The sequence below is a fragment of the Aphelocoma coerulescens genome, chromosome 1 (genome assembly GCF_041296385.1).
Source record: "Aphelocoma coerulescens isolate FSJ_1873_10779 chromosome 1, UR_Acoe_1.0, whole genome shotgun sequence".
Taxonomy (NCBI): Eukaryota; Metazoa; Chordata; class Aves; order Passeriformes; family Corvidae; genus Aphelocoma; species Aphelocoma coerulescens.
The window spans coordinates 31,660,110-31,678,582 of NC_091013.1; the positions used below are offsets into that span (position 1 = coordinate 31,660,110).

Genomic DNA, 18,473 nt, shown 5'->3' on the forward strand with positions numbered 1-18,473 from the left:
TGTGTAACCCACTTTTTGAAAGGAAAATTCTGTCAGCAGTGGTTGATCTGTCTCTTTAGAACAGCTGTACACGACAGTTTGAGAGTGAGAGTTAAACTCTGGAGCTGAAGAAAAGACTCTAAGAATCAGACAGTGAGTGTACTTGGTGTTACAGTACACTGCTTGAGAATTGTTCTGAGGGGTACGTTGCTCCTGAGCCACGTTTAAAGGATAAATAGAGAGAGGTTCCACCACATTTGACAAAAAAAGGTCTACTCTGATCTTTTGTTCTTGGATCATGCTTCGGAGCCTTCAGCATTCAGCCTGTCCAATATGATTGTGGTGATCCAAGATATTGTGGTCTACCAGATGCTCCTTGTTCCCTGTCCCTCTGCAGAGCACCATTCTGTATCATAAGCTACAGAAGGGAATTTATGCTCATACCTTCTTCAGCAAATTAAGGTAACACATCAAACTGGCTAAAGTAGTACATAAGACCCCAGAACATTGCCCAAAAATACCTTGTTTAAATTTGGTGAACTAATTTTAAGTGCATGTACACTGAGAGATATTGGGTGCTTATTGATGGAAAGGAAGCAGTTAAGAAAACTTACTTTTAGAGATCCCATAAGGTGCATATTCTAAAGCTACTTTGCGGTTTTTGATTAGTTGTTACAGCCATGCCTTGAGCTGCCTAAAGTAAGCCAACACTGATCTAGAAGCCACATAGCTGTGTCAGCTCAGTGTTGAGTCTGTGTTAATATAATTCGCATTTTGGAACACAGCCTGTTCAAGGATCACCCACCTGGTGGTATGACTTCAACGTGTGACTCTTATAAAAAAGGTTTAAAAATTAACTTACCTTCTTCACAAGCCATGCAATCTCCGGTAACGACTGGCTTTTCCCAAGATGACATTGTATGAAAATCAGGTGATCGTAAGACACAGAACAACATTAATTACTTTCCTGATCTACTTCCTCCTTGCTAATTATTTATTTTGTTATTGCACTGCCCTAGAAAAAAGCCTGAAATTGTTTCCTGTTTGTTTTCTGGAATGTTAACAGTCCTCAGTGCTTTGTATCATTAATTGCAGGCACACAGAAATGCTCTTGATACTTACCATCGAAACACAGGATGGTTTGAGTTGGAAGGGACCTTAAACATCACCTGGGCAGGGACATCTTCCACTAAACCAGGTTGCTCAAAGCCCTATCCAATGAGGCCTTCAACACTTCCTGGGATGGGGCACCCACACCTTCTCTGGGCAACTTGTTTCAGTGTCTCACAAAGACTTTCTTCCTTGTATCAAATCCACACCTGCTCTCTGTCAGTTTGAAGCCATTCCCCCTATCACTATGTGCCCTCATACAAAGTGCCTCCACAACTCTCTTGTTCCCCCTCTAGGCAGTGGAATGTGCTATAAGGTGTCCCCAGAGTATTCCCTTTTCCAGGCTGTACAATCCCAACTCCCTCAGCTTTTTTTTGTAGAAGTGTTCCAGCCCTCTGATCACCTTGGTGACCCTCCTCTGGACTTGCTCCAGCAGTTGCACATCCTGCTTACTTTGGGAGCCCAGAGGTGAATGTTTTACTCTAGGTGGGATCTCATGAGACTGTAGAGCAGGGGCAGAATCCCCTCCCTCAGCTTGCTGGCCACGCTGATTTTGGGGCAGCCCAGACACAGTTGTCCTTCCAGTCTGTGAGTGCACAGTGCTGGGTCATGTTGAGCTTCTTGTCAACCAATGCCCCCAAGTCCTTCTCAAGGCTGCTCTCAATCCGTTCATCCCCCTGCCTGTATTGGTGCTTGGGATTTCCCAGACTCCTGTGCAGGACCCTATCCTGGCTCAAACTTCAGATGACTTGCTTTAGGGGATAGATCTGTCTTTAAGATGGGATGTGAACTGAACTGTCATAGGATCCAGTCCAGTGACCTTTTTGCTAGAACACCACTCCTAGAGAAAAATCAAAAATCTCATTTTAGAGAGCAGAAGGAAAATACTTTTTTCCTCCCTCATAAACACTTCTGGCCTTAGTTATTTTATGTGAAGGCCAGAGAGATGCAGAGTGGGATGTTACTTCCATGCTCATCTGCATTCTTCAGAAAGGCAAGATAAAGGAAGAGATTGGGACCCTCAGCACTTGTTCACTTCTGAATACAGTGAAAACAGAGAGCCTCATGTCTTACAAGTTTGAAGACTTTTGAAGATGCGTAGATGTGGTGCTTAAGGACGTGGTTTAGTGGTGGAACTGGCAGTGCTGGGTTAATGGTTGGACTCGATGATCTTAGAAGTGTTTTCCAACCTATATGATTCTATGATTACTTCCAGTTATACTAGACGTAAAAAAGGAAAACATATGGAAATTTAATTATTAAGTTGGGTGTGTCCCTTTAAAAGATGGGAAGGACAACTGTAGAGGATTTGTCTGAGACGATGCTATAGATGCATCTTTAACTGGTCAGTTAGTGGTAGGTATCCAACCTACGTCAGCAGTGATGGGCAGCTTCCCTATAAAGCAGTTACAAAGTCTGAGGATACCTGGTGTTACCTATAATTACATCCAAGACAAAAGGAACAACCTGAGAAATTCGTCTGCCTGTCGATGTTATGAAACAAGTTGAAACTCACAATGGAGACAATAATTAATGTGGGTATCATTCCAAGTGATTTTAGATGGTATTCTCACCACCCAGTAACGTGTTGCTATAACCTGCAACCTGAAGGAGAATAACATGTGCAGCATATAATTCTTTTCAAAATAATGCTTCATTTTGATCACTTCTCCATTAAGCAGAATGAAAAAACTTCACTTGGCATGAGGGGGAAAAAATATAAAGTGAAAATCTGTGAGTAGGAAAGAACGGTTGGTACTGAACCTTGGTGTGCTTTAGATCTCAGGAGTGGTCTCTTCTAGTTTATGTAAGACAAGTGGAAAATGCTTTTGTGTCAGGTAACATTTTTTGTCCACTCTGCTCTCCCTTTACCTGAATGTAACTGACAGTGACATTGACAGATCACAGAGAGAGTATGTCTGTGGTCACTGACTGCAGCTGAATGCCAGGATGCACATGAATATCAGGAACCTTTCCTGCTTCTTAAATTTAAGAAGATGCAGGTACCATTTGGTAAGTGAAGTCCTCCTCTTTCCTTGACTTTCCATTCCCTCCCTCCCAGTCACACTCTGTGCTGACCAAACCGAGCACAAGGATAATAGGTATTGGCACTGTACTCCTGATGTAATTTTCCAAATTTAATCTATCATAAAAATGAAAAATTGTTCTGTACTAGTGACAGATGCAGCCCACTCTCATTAAGTGGCTCACCTACATTCAGTGCTCTAGGTTTACAGCCCCACAAAGGCCTTTGAGCAGAAGATGGTGTTTTCAAACATCCTGCAGCTCTCGTCACATGGTGGTGCCTTGGAAAAATGCACTGGCTGAGAGCCCTGCTCCATTCAGTGAAGATGAGCATGACCATGTTTCCATAGAGAGGGTGCTTGCTTTTGGCTTTTACTCTAAAAGGCAGTTGGCAAAATTTATGTGGATAAGGAGGTTTTTAGCGAGAAAAAGTCCATAACACTGCTGAAAAAATATCCTCTTATTTGGGCTTACAGTGGAAATTGTATGAATACAAGGAATATGCCCCAGGACCTAAGAGCTTCTAGCAGCACAGATAAAAATACTTGTATTTAAAACATAACATCCACTACTCAGTGAGTACATAAGGAGCAATGCAATGCAGAGTAGGCATTAAGAATTCATGTGACTACTGGGAAATGTAGAAAAATGTGATTACATGGTAATAAATGAAAGAGAAAAATATGTAGCAATGACAAACAGTATTTTAAAAATTCAAAACTTTTTCTTAAGGACCATCAGCAAGTGGACAACACATTAGGAAATAAATCTTACCTAAGGTTAGAGGTTACTTCTCAAAAAAAGGTCCTAAGTCAGCATGAACACAGGCTCAGTGACAGAGGAACATTAGTTTTTTGTCACTAGCATGATGCTGTTTTTATAACATCCAGGCGTGTGTTAATATTAAATTTTTATAATCTATTTGAGAGAAAACATCTCTTTCTAATAAAAATTGTCTTGTTCTATAGAGGATAAATGAATATGTCTACAGGGTTTGTTACCATGAAGCTGTACACTGTGAGCTTTTCCCAAATAATTTATTCTCTTTCCTCCCCTCCAGCATTTCATCAGTTGCTATTTCCTTTGAAAGTATGAAAGCACACTGTACATGTGATGTTTCTATTTTCTACGTGTTAAACCATGACAACACCACATGGATGTGCACCTTACATTATGTCAAACTTTACCTTCTGCTATTTAAAATGTTAAACCCCAGTAAAAGGACTAAGTGATAGTCCAGTCTGAGATACCACAATGAGTTAACAGGTTTGTACATGAAGAATGATTGCCTAGCCTTTTTGTAATCTTTGGGAAGGTTTCATTAAGAGTTCTATATTTAAGACTCACCTTAACCCTTACACCAAGCCTCCTGTAACAATGCCTGGTTTTGAACATGTAAATTACTATCTGGCCAAAACAGCATTTCCTACCTGCCCCATCTCAATCCCAAAAGAGCAATGGGAAAGATGGATTTGTGGTACATTAAATAATGAAGAGAAAGCTACCAGAAGAAAAACCTTGCCTTCCTCGCCTCCACGCATGCTGGGCAGAGTCTTGGGAAGAGAAAAATATGACAACCGGAACAGGATTGAAGGGCACTGGTCTCCCAGTGTCCTTCCTTCTCCAAGTGACTCAGATGTTTTAGGTATGTGAAAAGTCTCTTGGCTGCAAAGTGCAAGTCTTTCAGAGCCCCTCTGTGTGTCCCCACTAACTTCAGCTGCTGAGAGACCAGTTTCCTTCCTCCTAATTTCTACTGCAACCTCCCACCTCCTCAAATCTGAAACTCAGACCCTGCCTCTGCTCTCAAAGTAGTCAAGTGCCCATCCTGAATTAGGTTTGTTGTAAGCAATGAAGCAGTGGGATGATTTTCCTTAATTGTCCTTGTTAAAATTCATATGGAAGCATGATACTTAATTAAAAGCTTGCCTATCTGAAATCATTGAGGAAACAAAACACAAACAATCCTTCCAGAAATATGTGCAGATGCAAAGCAAGAAGAGGACTACACAGGGATCTGTTTTTTGCCTGGCCTCTGCCACTGATTCACTTCAATAATTTCTGCAAGTCATTTACTGTGCATCAATGTACTTATTGATGGAGGAAAACCAGTGTTTATTTCCTCTCACAGACTTGTCCTGAGTCTGACTAACCACCACTTGTGCAAATCTTTGGATGAAAGGAATCATTGGAGTTCTAAGCTCTTAATATATATTACTTATTGTACTTTAAAACAGTCATCACACTAGGTAGAAATTAACATTCCAAAGCCCGTAGGGTGGATACCTTTTCCTACATATATATATAAAAGTCATCAAGTGACCTGCCTCAGAGGAAGGACACTGAATACAGGTGAGTCTGAATTCACTCACAGAATATTTATTTAGAACCAGAAGCCTTGATTTGTTTTGATTTAGCATTTCGCCAATATTGTGATTGCTATGCTGTTTCTACCTAATGCCTGTGAGGTTTTTGTGATGGGAGTGAAAAAAAATTCCTGCATGTGGAAAGAGCTACATCCTGTAGCTTTCAATAGGGACCCAGATGGATTTGTCATTGAATTCATAGGTGTTGGGTCAAGCTGTATTAATCTGGGCTTGTGAATACTTAGTGTTAGTGTTAGAGCTCAAACGGAGCTATCGAGTGTACCCTGACCTGACCGTGGGCATGGCCGGCCTGAATAAGCTCAGTCGGGACAAGGGAGTCTTTCCAATGATACTGGTGGATTATTTGTGTTTCTGTATCCATACAATCTGGTTTGCAGTAGAAAGGCAGGCTAGAGAAAAGGTCACATGCTATTAAAACTGATAAAGCATTTTCAAGTGTTAGCAGGACTAGTGTTAATTGCCTACAAGACTAATGGTGTGTTTTGTGTTTGAAATCTTCCTGGAAAAAAAAAAAATTGTAAACCATACAAGCTGCTCAGTTTAAATGTGTTCATCAGCAAGGCAAATACAGCCAATTTTTTTCCATTTGATAGCTATCATCTGACGACATTTTGGAATTTTATTAATAGGCACAACATATGCATTTATTAGTAAAGTGGTTATCTGCCAATACCACACAGAGAAGTATTATTTCATCAAATAAATCTTGGAGTTGCCTTGCATGCTCTTAGCATAGAATTAAGGGCCATAGTTCTTGATTTTTGAAAACAAGTTTTTCCAAAAGCCAAGGAAAAATCCTTTTTGAACAGAGAGGCAAGGACTGTGTGCACTTTGTAGCACATTAGACTTCAAACACCTATAAAATTTAAGCAAAGGTAGTGGACCTTGTCATTGTAAAGACACACTATGGGCCTTCAGGAGGGACCATGTGAGCAAGCAGTGAGAACTGACAGGGGCTAAAAAGGTCCCTGCTGGCCCAGGCTGCCATCAGGGACCTCCCTGATCCCAATCTCCCCAACGGGAGAAAGTACCTCTGCTGCCCAACCCCTCTTTGGCTAATGCCATCCCTGTCAGGATGGAAGCTTTTGGCACACCGACTTGACTTTGCTACAGTACTGTTGAAAATCAGCAGTAATTTCTTCATGTTTTGCAAACCACTGTGTTTCCAGGTCTCCTGGGACAGCTGAGGAGAGCCATCACCATGATCCCTGCACTGCTGTTGCTGGGTCTTTCAGCCCTTGTTGGTGAGATGGGTTTGGGTTGCTGTCAAAAGCACACTGGAAATTCTTTGCAGAAGGACCATGGAGAGGAGGCTTGCAGCCAGGCCTGAGGCTCCCTTCCTGCATGGCTCTGTAAGATCCTGTGTGGCTGAAGGTCCTCAGCTGCTGTATGAGGCTGCTTGCTGCCCACACAGGTCTTTTAAACCAGCACATCTGGAGGATGGGACTGAAACCAAGAGAGTCACAGACATGTCTCCTCTTGATTTTCCCAGCTAGCCTTATCTGATTTCCCTGCCTGCTCAGAAATGGTCTCACAAGTGGCAAGCAGTTTGATGGAGGCTATTTGTTCCTCAGTTTCTGAGTAAACAGGGTAATTTTTCCAGACTGAGGCAAGCATTCTCCTGAATTAATTCCTCACCAAATTAAGGAGGGACACAGGAGACAATCCCTGTCAGGGTGCTCAGACACCGCCAGCCATCATCTGAGTGGCTTTGAACACTGCAGGGCATTGAATGGGAAGAGCCCTCTGAAATAAATGCAGAGGCTGTGGTTCTCCTTTCCCACACCAGCCTTTAGACCTAATGGGGCAGGTGCACATTCATCTAAATGGTCATTAGATCCATTTGCTTCCATATTCAATTAGAAAAGAACAAATTTTTGTTCTCTACCTTTCTTTGATAACATTACTGATGGAGAGCAGCAGCAACCATACAAGCAGGGGCAACACAAGGGGTGTGGATTGCAGGTCTGGACAAATCTCATGCTTGACTTGTATGCACTTGCAGCACTTGTACAGCACTGCTCTGAGATCTTATGTGTTCAAACACCTCCATTTAATATTTCAGCTCCATCCATGAGTTACAGTTGCTATGGAGATATAAGTGCTCTTCAACTCCCCACCATGTCCTGCACACCTGTAAGAGCCTCTGATTGTGGTATGTATCATTCATTACTTGATTTGTCATCCTGTTTGTACCTGACAGAGAGACGCCTAACCTTCTATTATTGCCAAATTAAATGTGGTGCAGCTATGCAGTTAGGCAAAAGGGAGAAAGCAACACTTCCTCTCCCAAAATAGCAGTTCTGTGAAGCCTCCAGACCTGGTGGGAAGTGAAAGGATGAACTTCATGTCCCATAGTCAGGATCCTCAGCCTCAAAGCAAAGGGAAATAGTACTACCCCTTTTCAGTTAAAAGAGCTTCTCCATCAGCCAGGATGTTAGCATCAGCCTCCTCACAAAGCCCCAGGGCTTGTCTGCTCCAAGGGTAAGATGTACAGAGCCAGGTCCTGAGTGCTGGCATGTTGGCTGAGCTGGCCAGTGCTGACCTGCCAGAGACACACTTTACAGGGGGAAAGTCCCAGGTGTGTAGCCATCCTACCTCTGGTTGACTCATTTTTGGTAAATCCTTCACATTTCTCTCTTTCTTGCTTGGTGTTATTGCCCTGTGTCACCATACAGCTGACTATGTCACATTCATACTGCTGATATCTCCAGGGATTTTGCCATGTTCCTCAGATGTAGGCTCTTCCAGGGCAGACATCTGACTGCGGGTGTTCAAGCACAGATCTGAACCTGCTTACTTGTTTCCAAAGTGTTCCAAATTTGCTTTAAAAAAGCCCCCACTCTTTATAAATAGAACACAGCTGTTACTGCAGTGTGGCCAGTCAGTAGCAACATACTGCTCAATTTTTTCAAATCCATTTTGAAACATCACTTTTCTGACTCCGGAGGTGCAGCAGAAGAAGAGGACCACACATGTGTGGCCACAATAGGGCCGTGCTTGTTCCTCAAACCCCACTGCCCAACTGGATGTAGATGCAATTTCTTAAAAAGTTACTCCTTTGTCACACTTGCTCAAGGGGGAAGCAAGGGGCTTGGACAGGGGTGTGTGTAAGTCTGCCTTTTCCTACGCTGCAGGATATGCCATGATACGGAGGACTGCTGAGGCAGACCTCGTACGCCTGAGGAGATACGAGATGCCAATTAGGAGAGTAGCCAGAAACCTGTGCTTGGACCCAGCGCTCATCGGTGCCATCATGTCCCAGGAGAGCCGTGTCGGCCTGCTCCTGGACAACGGCTGGGACCGGGGACGGCAGAAGTACGGCCTGATGCAGGTAAGCAGGGTGATAAGCATGAGTAACAGCACAGTAATGGGGTGCATACCCCAGGGCTTTACCTTAGCAAATGGCTGCTCTGTGTTTGAAAGAGCTCTTTATTGCAATCCCTCTACATCAAAGGCTGTGCTTAAGTGCTGTCCTGAGTAAGGTCACTTCAATGTGTTGAAGCCTGGGAGTGCAATGAAGAGGGGGTGGCATTCAGAGGGAAACCCATTTTCTTACTTGTCTTTCCTAGATCAGCAGGCAGCAACTGCAACCTTATGCGGTGTGGGATAGTGAAGAGCACATAAATCAGTGCTCAAATATCCTGGTTCTTTCCATTAATGAAGTACGGGCAAGACATCCTACCTGGACCTGGGACCAGCAGCTGAGAGGTAAGGGATGGGCTTTGTACTAGGAAGGGACAGACTGACTGATGGGAATGTTGTGTGCTTGTTGATGTTGCTTTTAAGGGAAAAAGGACCATCACTCTGGCAGATTTTATAGTATCTCTTGCCAAAAAACCCCAAACAAACAAAAGAAACCCCTGAAGCCCCAAAATAACAACCAGAGCCAGAGCTTTCCAGTTTAACAGAAGCAGTACCAGACCAGCAGACAGGCAATGAGAAATGGCTGATAAACAAGATGAAGCAACTAAACAAAAGTCACTGAGGAATGCAGAAATGGAGGCATGACAACACAACGGGATTATTGTGGCAACCTGTTATGTCCAGGAAGCTTGCAGTTCAGGTTTCCTTGTAGTCTGTGCTATCTGTGTGATGGTTTGTTCACCCCACGCTATTTCTTACTCTCCCTTCCTTTCTCTGATACTGCCCTTCCTTTGCTCTGCTTACATCCTTTTCGGATAACAGTGTTCCATTTCCACCTGCATTTGGAGAGAATTATGGGCTCCTTCACTGTAGCAGTAAAGATTTTACAAAATCAGTCACTTTTCAACAATAATGCACAATTGGCACTCTGTCAAGCAGCTGTGTGTATTTGGTGAGGTGCATGGCCCTTTTTGCTACAAATTTTTGCTCTTAAATCTCTATTTCTTACAAGCCGATAACAACTCCTTCTTAACTCTTTTCAGGGGGACTCTGCACCTACCATGCAAAAATGGGCAACCTCCAGGTCTACGAGGCAGACCCATGCAATAGAGACTACAACTACGCCAACAGCGTGATTAGACGAGCCCAGTACTTTAAGAGAAATGGGTTCTAGGTCATAAACCTGCCCTGCCACTGAGCCCCCCCCTCTGCAGACTGGCCCAGCAGTGATTGTAGTACCCAGAGCAGTTCCCCAGGTCTCCTGGCAGGACCAATGCTGGTGGCATTGCCAATGACACCTTGCTCGCTCCAGCAAATCCCACCCCCTCACTCACTGATGGGCAAGCTCAGCACTGCCTTCCAGGAGACCCCCAAGGATGAGATACCCCAAGCTCAGGGCCCTTGAAAGGCAGATGGGGACAGACCAGCAATGTTTAAATTTTGAGTGAGGAAGGTGACTCTTCCTGTTCAAAGCTGAATCCCAGGGCTGTTTGTGCATGCCCCAGACATGCACACAAGCTGTGCTCTTCCCACCTGCATCCACCTCCTTCCCTCTCCATGGCCAATGAGGGGGATGAATACCATAAGTTTTCCTTCCCTTGGTGCTGCTGAGTAAGGAGCAATGAAGAGACTTCTCAGCAAGCCTTTGGTCTCTGCAGTAGCTGAGTGTTCCTGTAGCCAGCCTTGAGGCGGACACTACTAAAACGTGCTTTGCTTGGTCTCCTGAGTCCATGGCCATGGTGCAACTGGGGACCTCTTCAGGGCCTCTATACGGAAAGTACTGCAAGTGCCACAGCAAAATGCCTTTCCATCAGAGACCAGCCCCTGGAGCAGGAGTCAGCCCTGTATGTACCCACCCCAGCAGCTGTATCACAGCAATAGTTTTGGTAAAAAACCCACAACCTTTCCTGCTTTAGCTTTGGTACATTTATGCTGAGTTTCCTCCAAATTTAAAAGCATTTCAGCATCTGTCCCTCTGCCAGGAATCCCAGTTTCTAATAGAAGTGAATGAGCTCTGGGCCCAAAAGGTTTGTTTGAAAGTGGATGAGTCTCTCAGTGCCAATTTATTAATTAGAGAATAATAAGCAGAATAAGATAGAAATAAAGATAAATGTTAAATCCCAATGTTTCTTTTTTTCAATTTCATGGGGCTCAGTGGGTAGCAATCTACAACTTGAGTAAATAACCCCATTCAGTACTCTTGGAATGGGTCTAAAGCTCAATTTGAGAACAGGGAGAGGATAATGGTGCTACAGACTGAATAGGTCAGAAGAGCTGGGCCTGAGCACAGCTGCTGACCCAAACTTGTGAACATGGTAATAGGGATGTTCACATTTAGCCTTTCAAATTACCTTTTTGGAGGTGGCAGGACACTTTTCTTCCAGCTGCCACCATTGCTGATGCAGAAGTGGTGTGCCTGGCAGTCCATGCCTGGCAACAAGGGGCAGTGCTGTGCGTGTGCCTGAGCTGCCAGGCAGGGTCAACACAGGCAGAATGAGAGCTGGTTTGGAGACAGCTTTTGCAAGCAGAGCAATTTTAATGCTGTGCCCCTTGTCTTGCCAGTCACTCATCTGCTTGCCATCATGGCAAGGACTCTGCATTATTAACATACATTACAAGCAAACTAATTTTATCACCACTGGAGACCAGAGAGAACTCTAGCTTGTCTCAAATGTCACTGATTTTTTCGTTTGGTTTTTTTTTTAAGACTACTATAAACAGTTTATTGTTAAGTAACCACAGATATTGAACTATATTTTATTTAGTCATTAGAGAATTCTGCACTATATTAACATAATTTTACTAAAATCATTACTTTGTAATACAAACTTATGAAATGTATCACATGATTGTCTACTTGAGATAACTTATGTAAAATTCATAGGATGAAGTCTTTGGTGCATTATGTTATGTAAACCTCTGTGTTACATAAACATCTTATGTAAAGCCTATGAATGAATTTTTGGTAGATCAGTATAAACTTCAAACGGGGCAGGGAATCTCATTGCTACCTATGTGTACAAAGCTGGGGTTTGAGTTCCAAGGGTGAACAAGAGTGGAGCTCTCTTTGGTTGCCTTCATGTCAGCCTCAGTTGCAGCCAGTGAGCTCCTTGTCACCACTACTGATGCTGCCAGCCCTGCAGATCTCTGAGCTCCTCAGGAGTCCAATTTGTGCAAGTGCTACCTATGAAGCTGCTGTTTCATGTTGTGGTAGCAATACCCAAGGGCCTGCAGACCTGTCTGCTGAGTTGTGCAGCATCACCACAAAGGATTATTTGTATTTTTAAGTCTATTTAAAATTTAAAGTTATGGAATTTGTATATTTCCAAATATGGTTTTAGGGCATCAGTACTTTGCAGTGAATACAGAAAATCCCTGCAGAGAGTGAGTTAAAGCTTGATAAATTGGTAGGAAGGAGTAAGTAATTAAGGAAAGTTTAACACTAGCATGCTGCCTTAAGATTTGAGCAAAAGGTTTCCTGAAAAATAATGAGTTCAGATTGTTGTTCCCCTCTGATCTTTTTCCGGTCACCTTTGTCCATGTTACTGGAAGTTCCTGTTCTTCCTGATGTAGACAAGGCAGCTGCAGTCACACTCTTGGTCACCCTTTTGACCCATGGCCTATTGAAAAAAAAACCAAAAACAACAGACATCTTGCAAAGCAAATGATCTAATATCAAGTAACATATCAGAAGAAGCAGAAGCAAGGGCAAGGAAAGAGAAAAACCAAATCAGACGGAAAATAAAGGTCCAGGGAGTCAAAGATCAAGACACCTGCCCAAAACATTGAGGAAGATGCTAGAGTAAAGGATTGAATTTTTTCAAGAGATCCCGTGGGACAACAAAACAGCAAGAAACAGTCAGGAGGGTTCTGGCAGCCTGGCTTGGCAGGGAAAAAACACCTCAGACCAATTAAAATCTTTATCTAACTGGGTAAGTGGCCAAGAGAGAAGCCATGGTTGTGCTATATCATGAGGTCAATAAGGCTTTCAGCAGAAATATGAAGTACCCTTGTACATGAAGCGCCTTAAAGTAAGTAGAAAAAGCACTGATTATCAGAAGCTTCTGGCCAAACTGCTGAGATTTTTCAAGTGGAGCTACGCAACTCTGTCCTACACCAGTTTCTCTGAAATTTGCAGTCAGGAAACGAATGGAGCATGTGAGCTATCAAACCGTGGGCTACATGGAAAGGGAACATGAGCACTTCCAGTGTGGTTAGAAACTGTGAAAACCAGCTAGGAACCACAGCACTGAAATCAATTTAACACAGGTGCAAAACACTCGATGAGGTCAAGAAGGGGTGTAGTGGGTGGGCAACTATCCCACAGAAAGGGCTGGGGATTCTAGTGGGAAGCAAAGAAGTTGATGCCAGTAGAGGAGAGAGGAGAAATCAAAAAGAAGGAATATCCCATTTGGGGGTTATCTTTGTTATAGCACTGTGTGTGAAGCACCTGGGGTAACTCTTCTCTCAGCTGTTCAGCTGTCAGTGAGGCTTGGCAACAGTGTTTGAGCCTGTTGCACCAACAAAAATGTGCTCAGGACAATCACAACCCTGATGGAAAGTACAGCCTTGTAGAAATAAGGAATTAGATTTTTTTCCCCCCGAAAAGAGAAAAAGCATACAGTTATGATTTTCTAATATGCATAAGAAGTGAAGGGCAATGACCTGCCAAAGGCATCCTTCCCTTCCCCTTGAGGGTAAGACAAATAGCAGTGAGTTTGGCAGCAGATTTGTGTTGGATACTTCAAAAAACTTTCAGGCGAATGAAGCAATACAACAATTCCTCGGTGTTTTAAACAACACCCAAGACCAACATGTAAAAGTAGCTGTACATCATATATAATGACAGAATGGTTTGAGTTTGAAAGGACCTTAAAGACCACCAAGTTCCAACTCCCCTGCCTTAGGTGGAGACACTTTCCACTAGACCAAGCTGCTCAGGGCTCCATCCAACATGACCTTGAACACTTCCAAAGATGGGGCATCCACAACTTCTCTGGACAACTTATTCCAGTGCCTCACCACACTCATAATAAAGAATTTCTTCCTAATATCTAATCTAAACCTGCTCTCTTTGCAGTCATGCTTTGTAGAGAGGGGAAATGCAGTAAGTGTTGTTTAAGGATCTTTCCAGGCTAACACTGCTGAATCAGAATCAGCAGTCAGCAAAAGGAAAACAAATTACAGACAGAGAAGAAAAACTTTCTCTGTTGGGGTCCTGTGATTTGGTTTTACAACTGATGTCAGTACTGGGAAATCTATTTAAATGTGCTTCCTACAATAAAGAGCAAGTGAGAGGTGGAGGCTTTCTCTCGCATCAACTTGTTAAGCTGCAGGTGGCATGGGCTGATCCCTCCATGGCTCAGGCGGGGATCTGCCTGGAGTCTGGAGCTGCAATGACTGGCTTTCATAGAAACCAGGCAGAAGGACCAATTAAACTACCTCTTCCAGCAGTAACTGAAGCGGTGGGAAAACACTGTCCAAACCAAGTCCCTGTTGGGTCAGAGCCCTAAGCCACGTGGGAGAACAGATTGTTCCGATGGCTGATTCCAAATGCTGCAGCTGAGTCTGTCTGAGCCACATGTCCATGTCTCTCTCTTTGAAATATGCAGAAAACAAAGGGAAACACCAGCACATCAATGCAGAGCTGAATAACTGTGTTTGTTCTGCTTTGTTACTCATTGCAAAACTGGGCTGGGATTTCCTAGCCAGCAACCTGTCCCCAGGACAGGGCCTCTTATATTGCCCAGGATGGGCACCAGCCTGTGGACCCAGGGACCCCTATGGAGCCTGTGCTGCAGCTGGGGATAACTGTTTCTAATGCTTGCCTCAGTCTATTTAATTGCCTGCCTTGAAACGGAATACTCCCATAGTGGATGCACATGGCATGCTTTTCCCCATTTCAGGGTTAAAAGAGATCATGCTGTAGGATTGCAACCTCAAAGCAGTTTCCCACTAACACTCCTCAAACAAAACCCTTGTGCCTCTCTCTAGCATTTGTTTCTGTGGGTTCCTCAACCAGCTCGCCCTAGAAGCAGGGATTTATTGCAACTACAAAATTCTGCCTCTGATCCAGCTGGTATGCAGGCTCCCACTCAAGCCACCATCCCGCATTTACTGCTCCTCTGGCCTCACTGACCACTCTCACAGAACTCAAAAAGGACAGTACAGTCCTACTACAGCATTTTTATCAGCAGCGGCTGGGATTTCCACCCACAGGTTTTTAGCATGCTCCTCTTTTCCTGTCATATTTTTACGCTGTAACATTTTTATTCTTCACATACAGCATCACTCCTCCACCTCTACATCCTACTCAGTCGTTCCTGTGAGGCTGGCAGTGCTGCATCTCATTGGTTTTCTAGTCTCCACCAAGCCTCTGAGACACCTTCTGCCTCAGGGTTATCATTTGGTCCAGGCATTTGGGTTCTGCCTTGATTTTGAAGTCTCTAGCAACTGTACAAAAACCCTTGTAAGTTTGCCTTTGCTTCATTGCTTAACGCTGCACATGCCAAATCCTTGCCACTGCATTTTGTCTTTCTCATGTATTGTGATTGTGCTGTTTATTTCCCTCATGGCTTTTTTCAGAGGTAAGCTGAACATCAGCCTTGTCCACCATGCAGATCACATGAGTTGAAACTGGATACTCCTCTGTATTTTTCAGCTTTCCCCTTCTTCTAGTGGAAATGCTCATCTAAAAGCTCTTCTATTTCCAGTGGTACAGGTTGTCTATGCTACAGCTCAGGTGCAGCCTGCCTCTTCTATGCTGCACCTCTCATCCATGTTTTGCCAGTTCTTCACATGTCTCAACCACCTAAAAGTCCCTGCATTTCCCCATGAGGCCATCTTGCAGCCTCGGGACAAGGGACCTTCTCCCCACATCCAGAGCACTGTGCCCTCCTGCCATGGGGTGGGCAACCTCCCAGAGCTTAAACGGGCTTGATTGCTTTGGGAAGCTTGGATCAGCCTAGTTTCTCCCCTGAAAGCATAACTAGGATCACTCTTTTCTTACCAACTCCTTATTAAGCTAATTAGCAATTAGGAGAAATGTTCAAGAGCATGAAAAAACCCACACAGTGAGGATCTGGCTGACCTGAGACTCTACTGCTGCAGCCCTCAGTCTTCCACAAACAATTTCCAAGAACTGGAAAGGTTTTTTGTTCCAAATCAGGCAAGGAGAAATTTGACTAATTGCTGTCCTTTAAATCAGGTTTTATTTTATGAATTCCCTGCTTATTCAGCTACCCCTTAGCTGATTCAGATCAAGAAACTGACAGAGTTTTCAAAGGGGCTTGAGTGAGTGCACGATTACAGAAATCAGGATTATAGATTCCTGCCATAATAATAAAAATCCTGGGAGCATATTTTTTGTACCTTTCCTCTAGAAATGAAGACAAACTCTGAAAAGACACAGCTGCATGCCTGAGACATAAAGCCCATATAGAGGACCAAATTATCCCACAGATGTTTTCCTCGAACCATTTAATTGCCAGAGGCAATTCTTCCTTGCTGCCAGACACAGGACAGAAGAGTGAAGAGTAGCTGGTACTAGATCTGGTCCAGTGGCCTGCAGCCTGGCTTCTGGGTAAACCAAATTGTCCCTCCCCTGTGACCCTTGTGATCAATGAAGAGCGGCTTGCTAATCAGTCGTGGATACTGATATTGAATGGATCATTGTGGCCCTTGCTGTATGTACTATCGGTGGATGTCCTACACTTACACATGCACAAAATATTTCAGTAGCAGGGCTGTCAGTTTGCCCTGTATGGAGGCTGAAGAGCTAGCTGAGTTTTATAAAGCAAGTCCCAGGGAATTCAGGAGAAATTGTCCAGGTGTGGCAAAGGAGGTTTGTATAGAGAATATGCGCAGGGAATAAAGGTGTTCAAGGTGGGGGTGCCTCAATTACTGTGATGCAGAAGAAGCAAACTAGTACGTCCTTTATGTTTCTGCCCCAGCAATGAGGGAATAGTAGCACAGACCATTTGGAGATTACTGGCTTGTGAATCACCTTTGGTAGTACTTTGAGTTTTTTTAATGTCACTTATTTTGAGCCACATCTGGTCTATTTTCCTTCCTTCCAGATGCGCTTTCCTCTGTTCCAACCTTCTTTACACTCAGTCATAATTGTGAACTTGAAGAGCCCTATGCACGAGCTGCTGTGACTTTTTGCAGCTGGTTCTCATGGGTGGTATCAACAATACCGGAAAAACTTACAGAATCGAATCTCTCAGTGCAATGACAAGAGACGAATTCCCCAGCTAAAAATGTAAAAGAGCTGCTGAAAGAGCAAAACAGCATTTCACACCCACAAAATCTACCGTGGGGGGAAGAGGGTCAGGATAGATTCTGCCGCGGGGAGTTCTGCCATCCAGCGGCTGTTTTCCTTACTGCTGCACAGCTACAGTAGCTTTGAAATCCACACCACCCGCTAGTTTAGGGCTGTTGACCTTTGTTTTCTCTCTGCAAGACGGGATAACAACAGAGGCCTGGCAGAGTCTCTGCATATCCGAATTCTCAGTAGTTGCAGCTCTGCTCATGTTATTGTTCCTGGATCTTTGCCTGCAAAAATTTGATTAAAACCAGAAGCACAGGTTCCCATTTTCCCATCGTCAGCATGTTTTTGCTTCCAAGAACTGAAGGGGAGCAGTTGTTTTCAGACAAGGCTCCTCCTAGTTCCAAACTGTTAGCAATGGGACTTTAAATCAAATTAAAAGGTATTTCATTTTTTAAATCATAATTGTGTTTGTGCTGTAGAACAGAAGCCCTGTTGTGTTTGGGAGGATGCACAAGTTGTTAGGTGTTTTTGTTTCTTGTAAGACCAGCAGGGGTGGGAAGTGCACTGAGCCAGCTGTTGCAGAACACTGCCAGCAGATAGAAAGCCCATTTGTCTCCAGGAAGTGCATTGAGAAGGTGGGGAGACATCTGGCAGCAAACATGTCATGTCTGTGATCTTTGTCTAATATTCTCGTAAATGATTCACTGTACCAAAGGCTGTTTTCCATTAAGTGTTAGCACTGTTCCTCTCAGTTGATGTTTACATGTTTTCCCTCCTGCAATGGTGTGTTGAGACAACAGATAAATGCAGATAAATTGCAAGTCAAACAATCTGCAAGTCAGATAAATTGTAATGGGTGTAACTGAAGGATGTTTCTCTTCGATTTTCTTGTAGCTATGGAAAAGCAAGCTGGAGCCAGTAAACACTGTAGGATTTCCTTTGACTCTCATCAGATTTTTGGTTTTTTAAATTTTGGAATAGGAATCTTGCCTTTTTGAGATGCCTTTCTCCATTGGTCAAGCAGGCAGCCCAAGTAACAAACTTAGACTAAGACAGCTAAGTTTTAGGCAATTAGGGGAGATTAATTGTTCGCAAAGCACCAGTTCACCTCATAAGGTACACATGAGCTAGCATGACCAAGAGGTAATCCCCTCTAGAGCAGGCTATACATACCATGACTGCATCTGCTGGCACAAACACCTGCACTAGTATCAAAAGGATGCCATGGTTTTCAGTCATGGATCTGGAAGCATTTTAACAGCATGAGTCACACATTACACTGGCCTGACATCTGGTTGTAAATACTGCCCTGTGCTGGTTTCAGCTGAAACCAGCAC

At 43.7% G+C, this 18,473-nt stretch overlaps 1 protein-coding gene across 2 annotated transcripts; it reads left to right on the plus strand.

Moving 5' to 3' along the window:
* Positions 1-5,249: 5,249 nt before the first annotated feature.
* LOC138105820 (lysozyme g-like) lies at positions 5,250-11,815 on the plus strand. Of its 2 annotated transcripts, XM_069005905.1 has the most exons (6): positions 5,250-5,463; positions 6,668-6,742; positions 7,564-7,653; positions 8,636-8,832; positions 9,071-9,209; positions 9,908-11,815. In XM_069005905.1, exons 2-6 carry the CDS (start codon positions 6,700-6,702, stop codon positions 10,036-10,038), a joined length of 600 nt encoding a protein of 199 aa, XP_068862006.1. In that variant the 5' UTR covers positions 5,250-5,463; positions 6,668-6,699; the 3' UTR covers positions 10,039-11,815. The 2 variants fall into 2 exon arrangements, with proteins under 2 accessions (XP_068862006.1, XP_068862013.1); XM_069005912.1 differs by lacking the exon at positions 5,250-5,463 and having other exon boundaries at positions 6,464-6,850.
* The last annotated feature ends 6,658 nt before the right edge of the window (positions 11,816-18,473 follow it).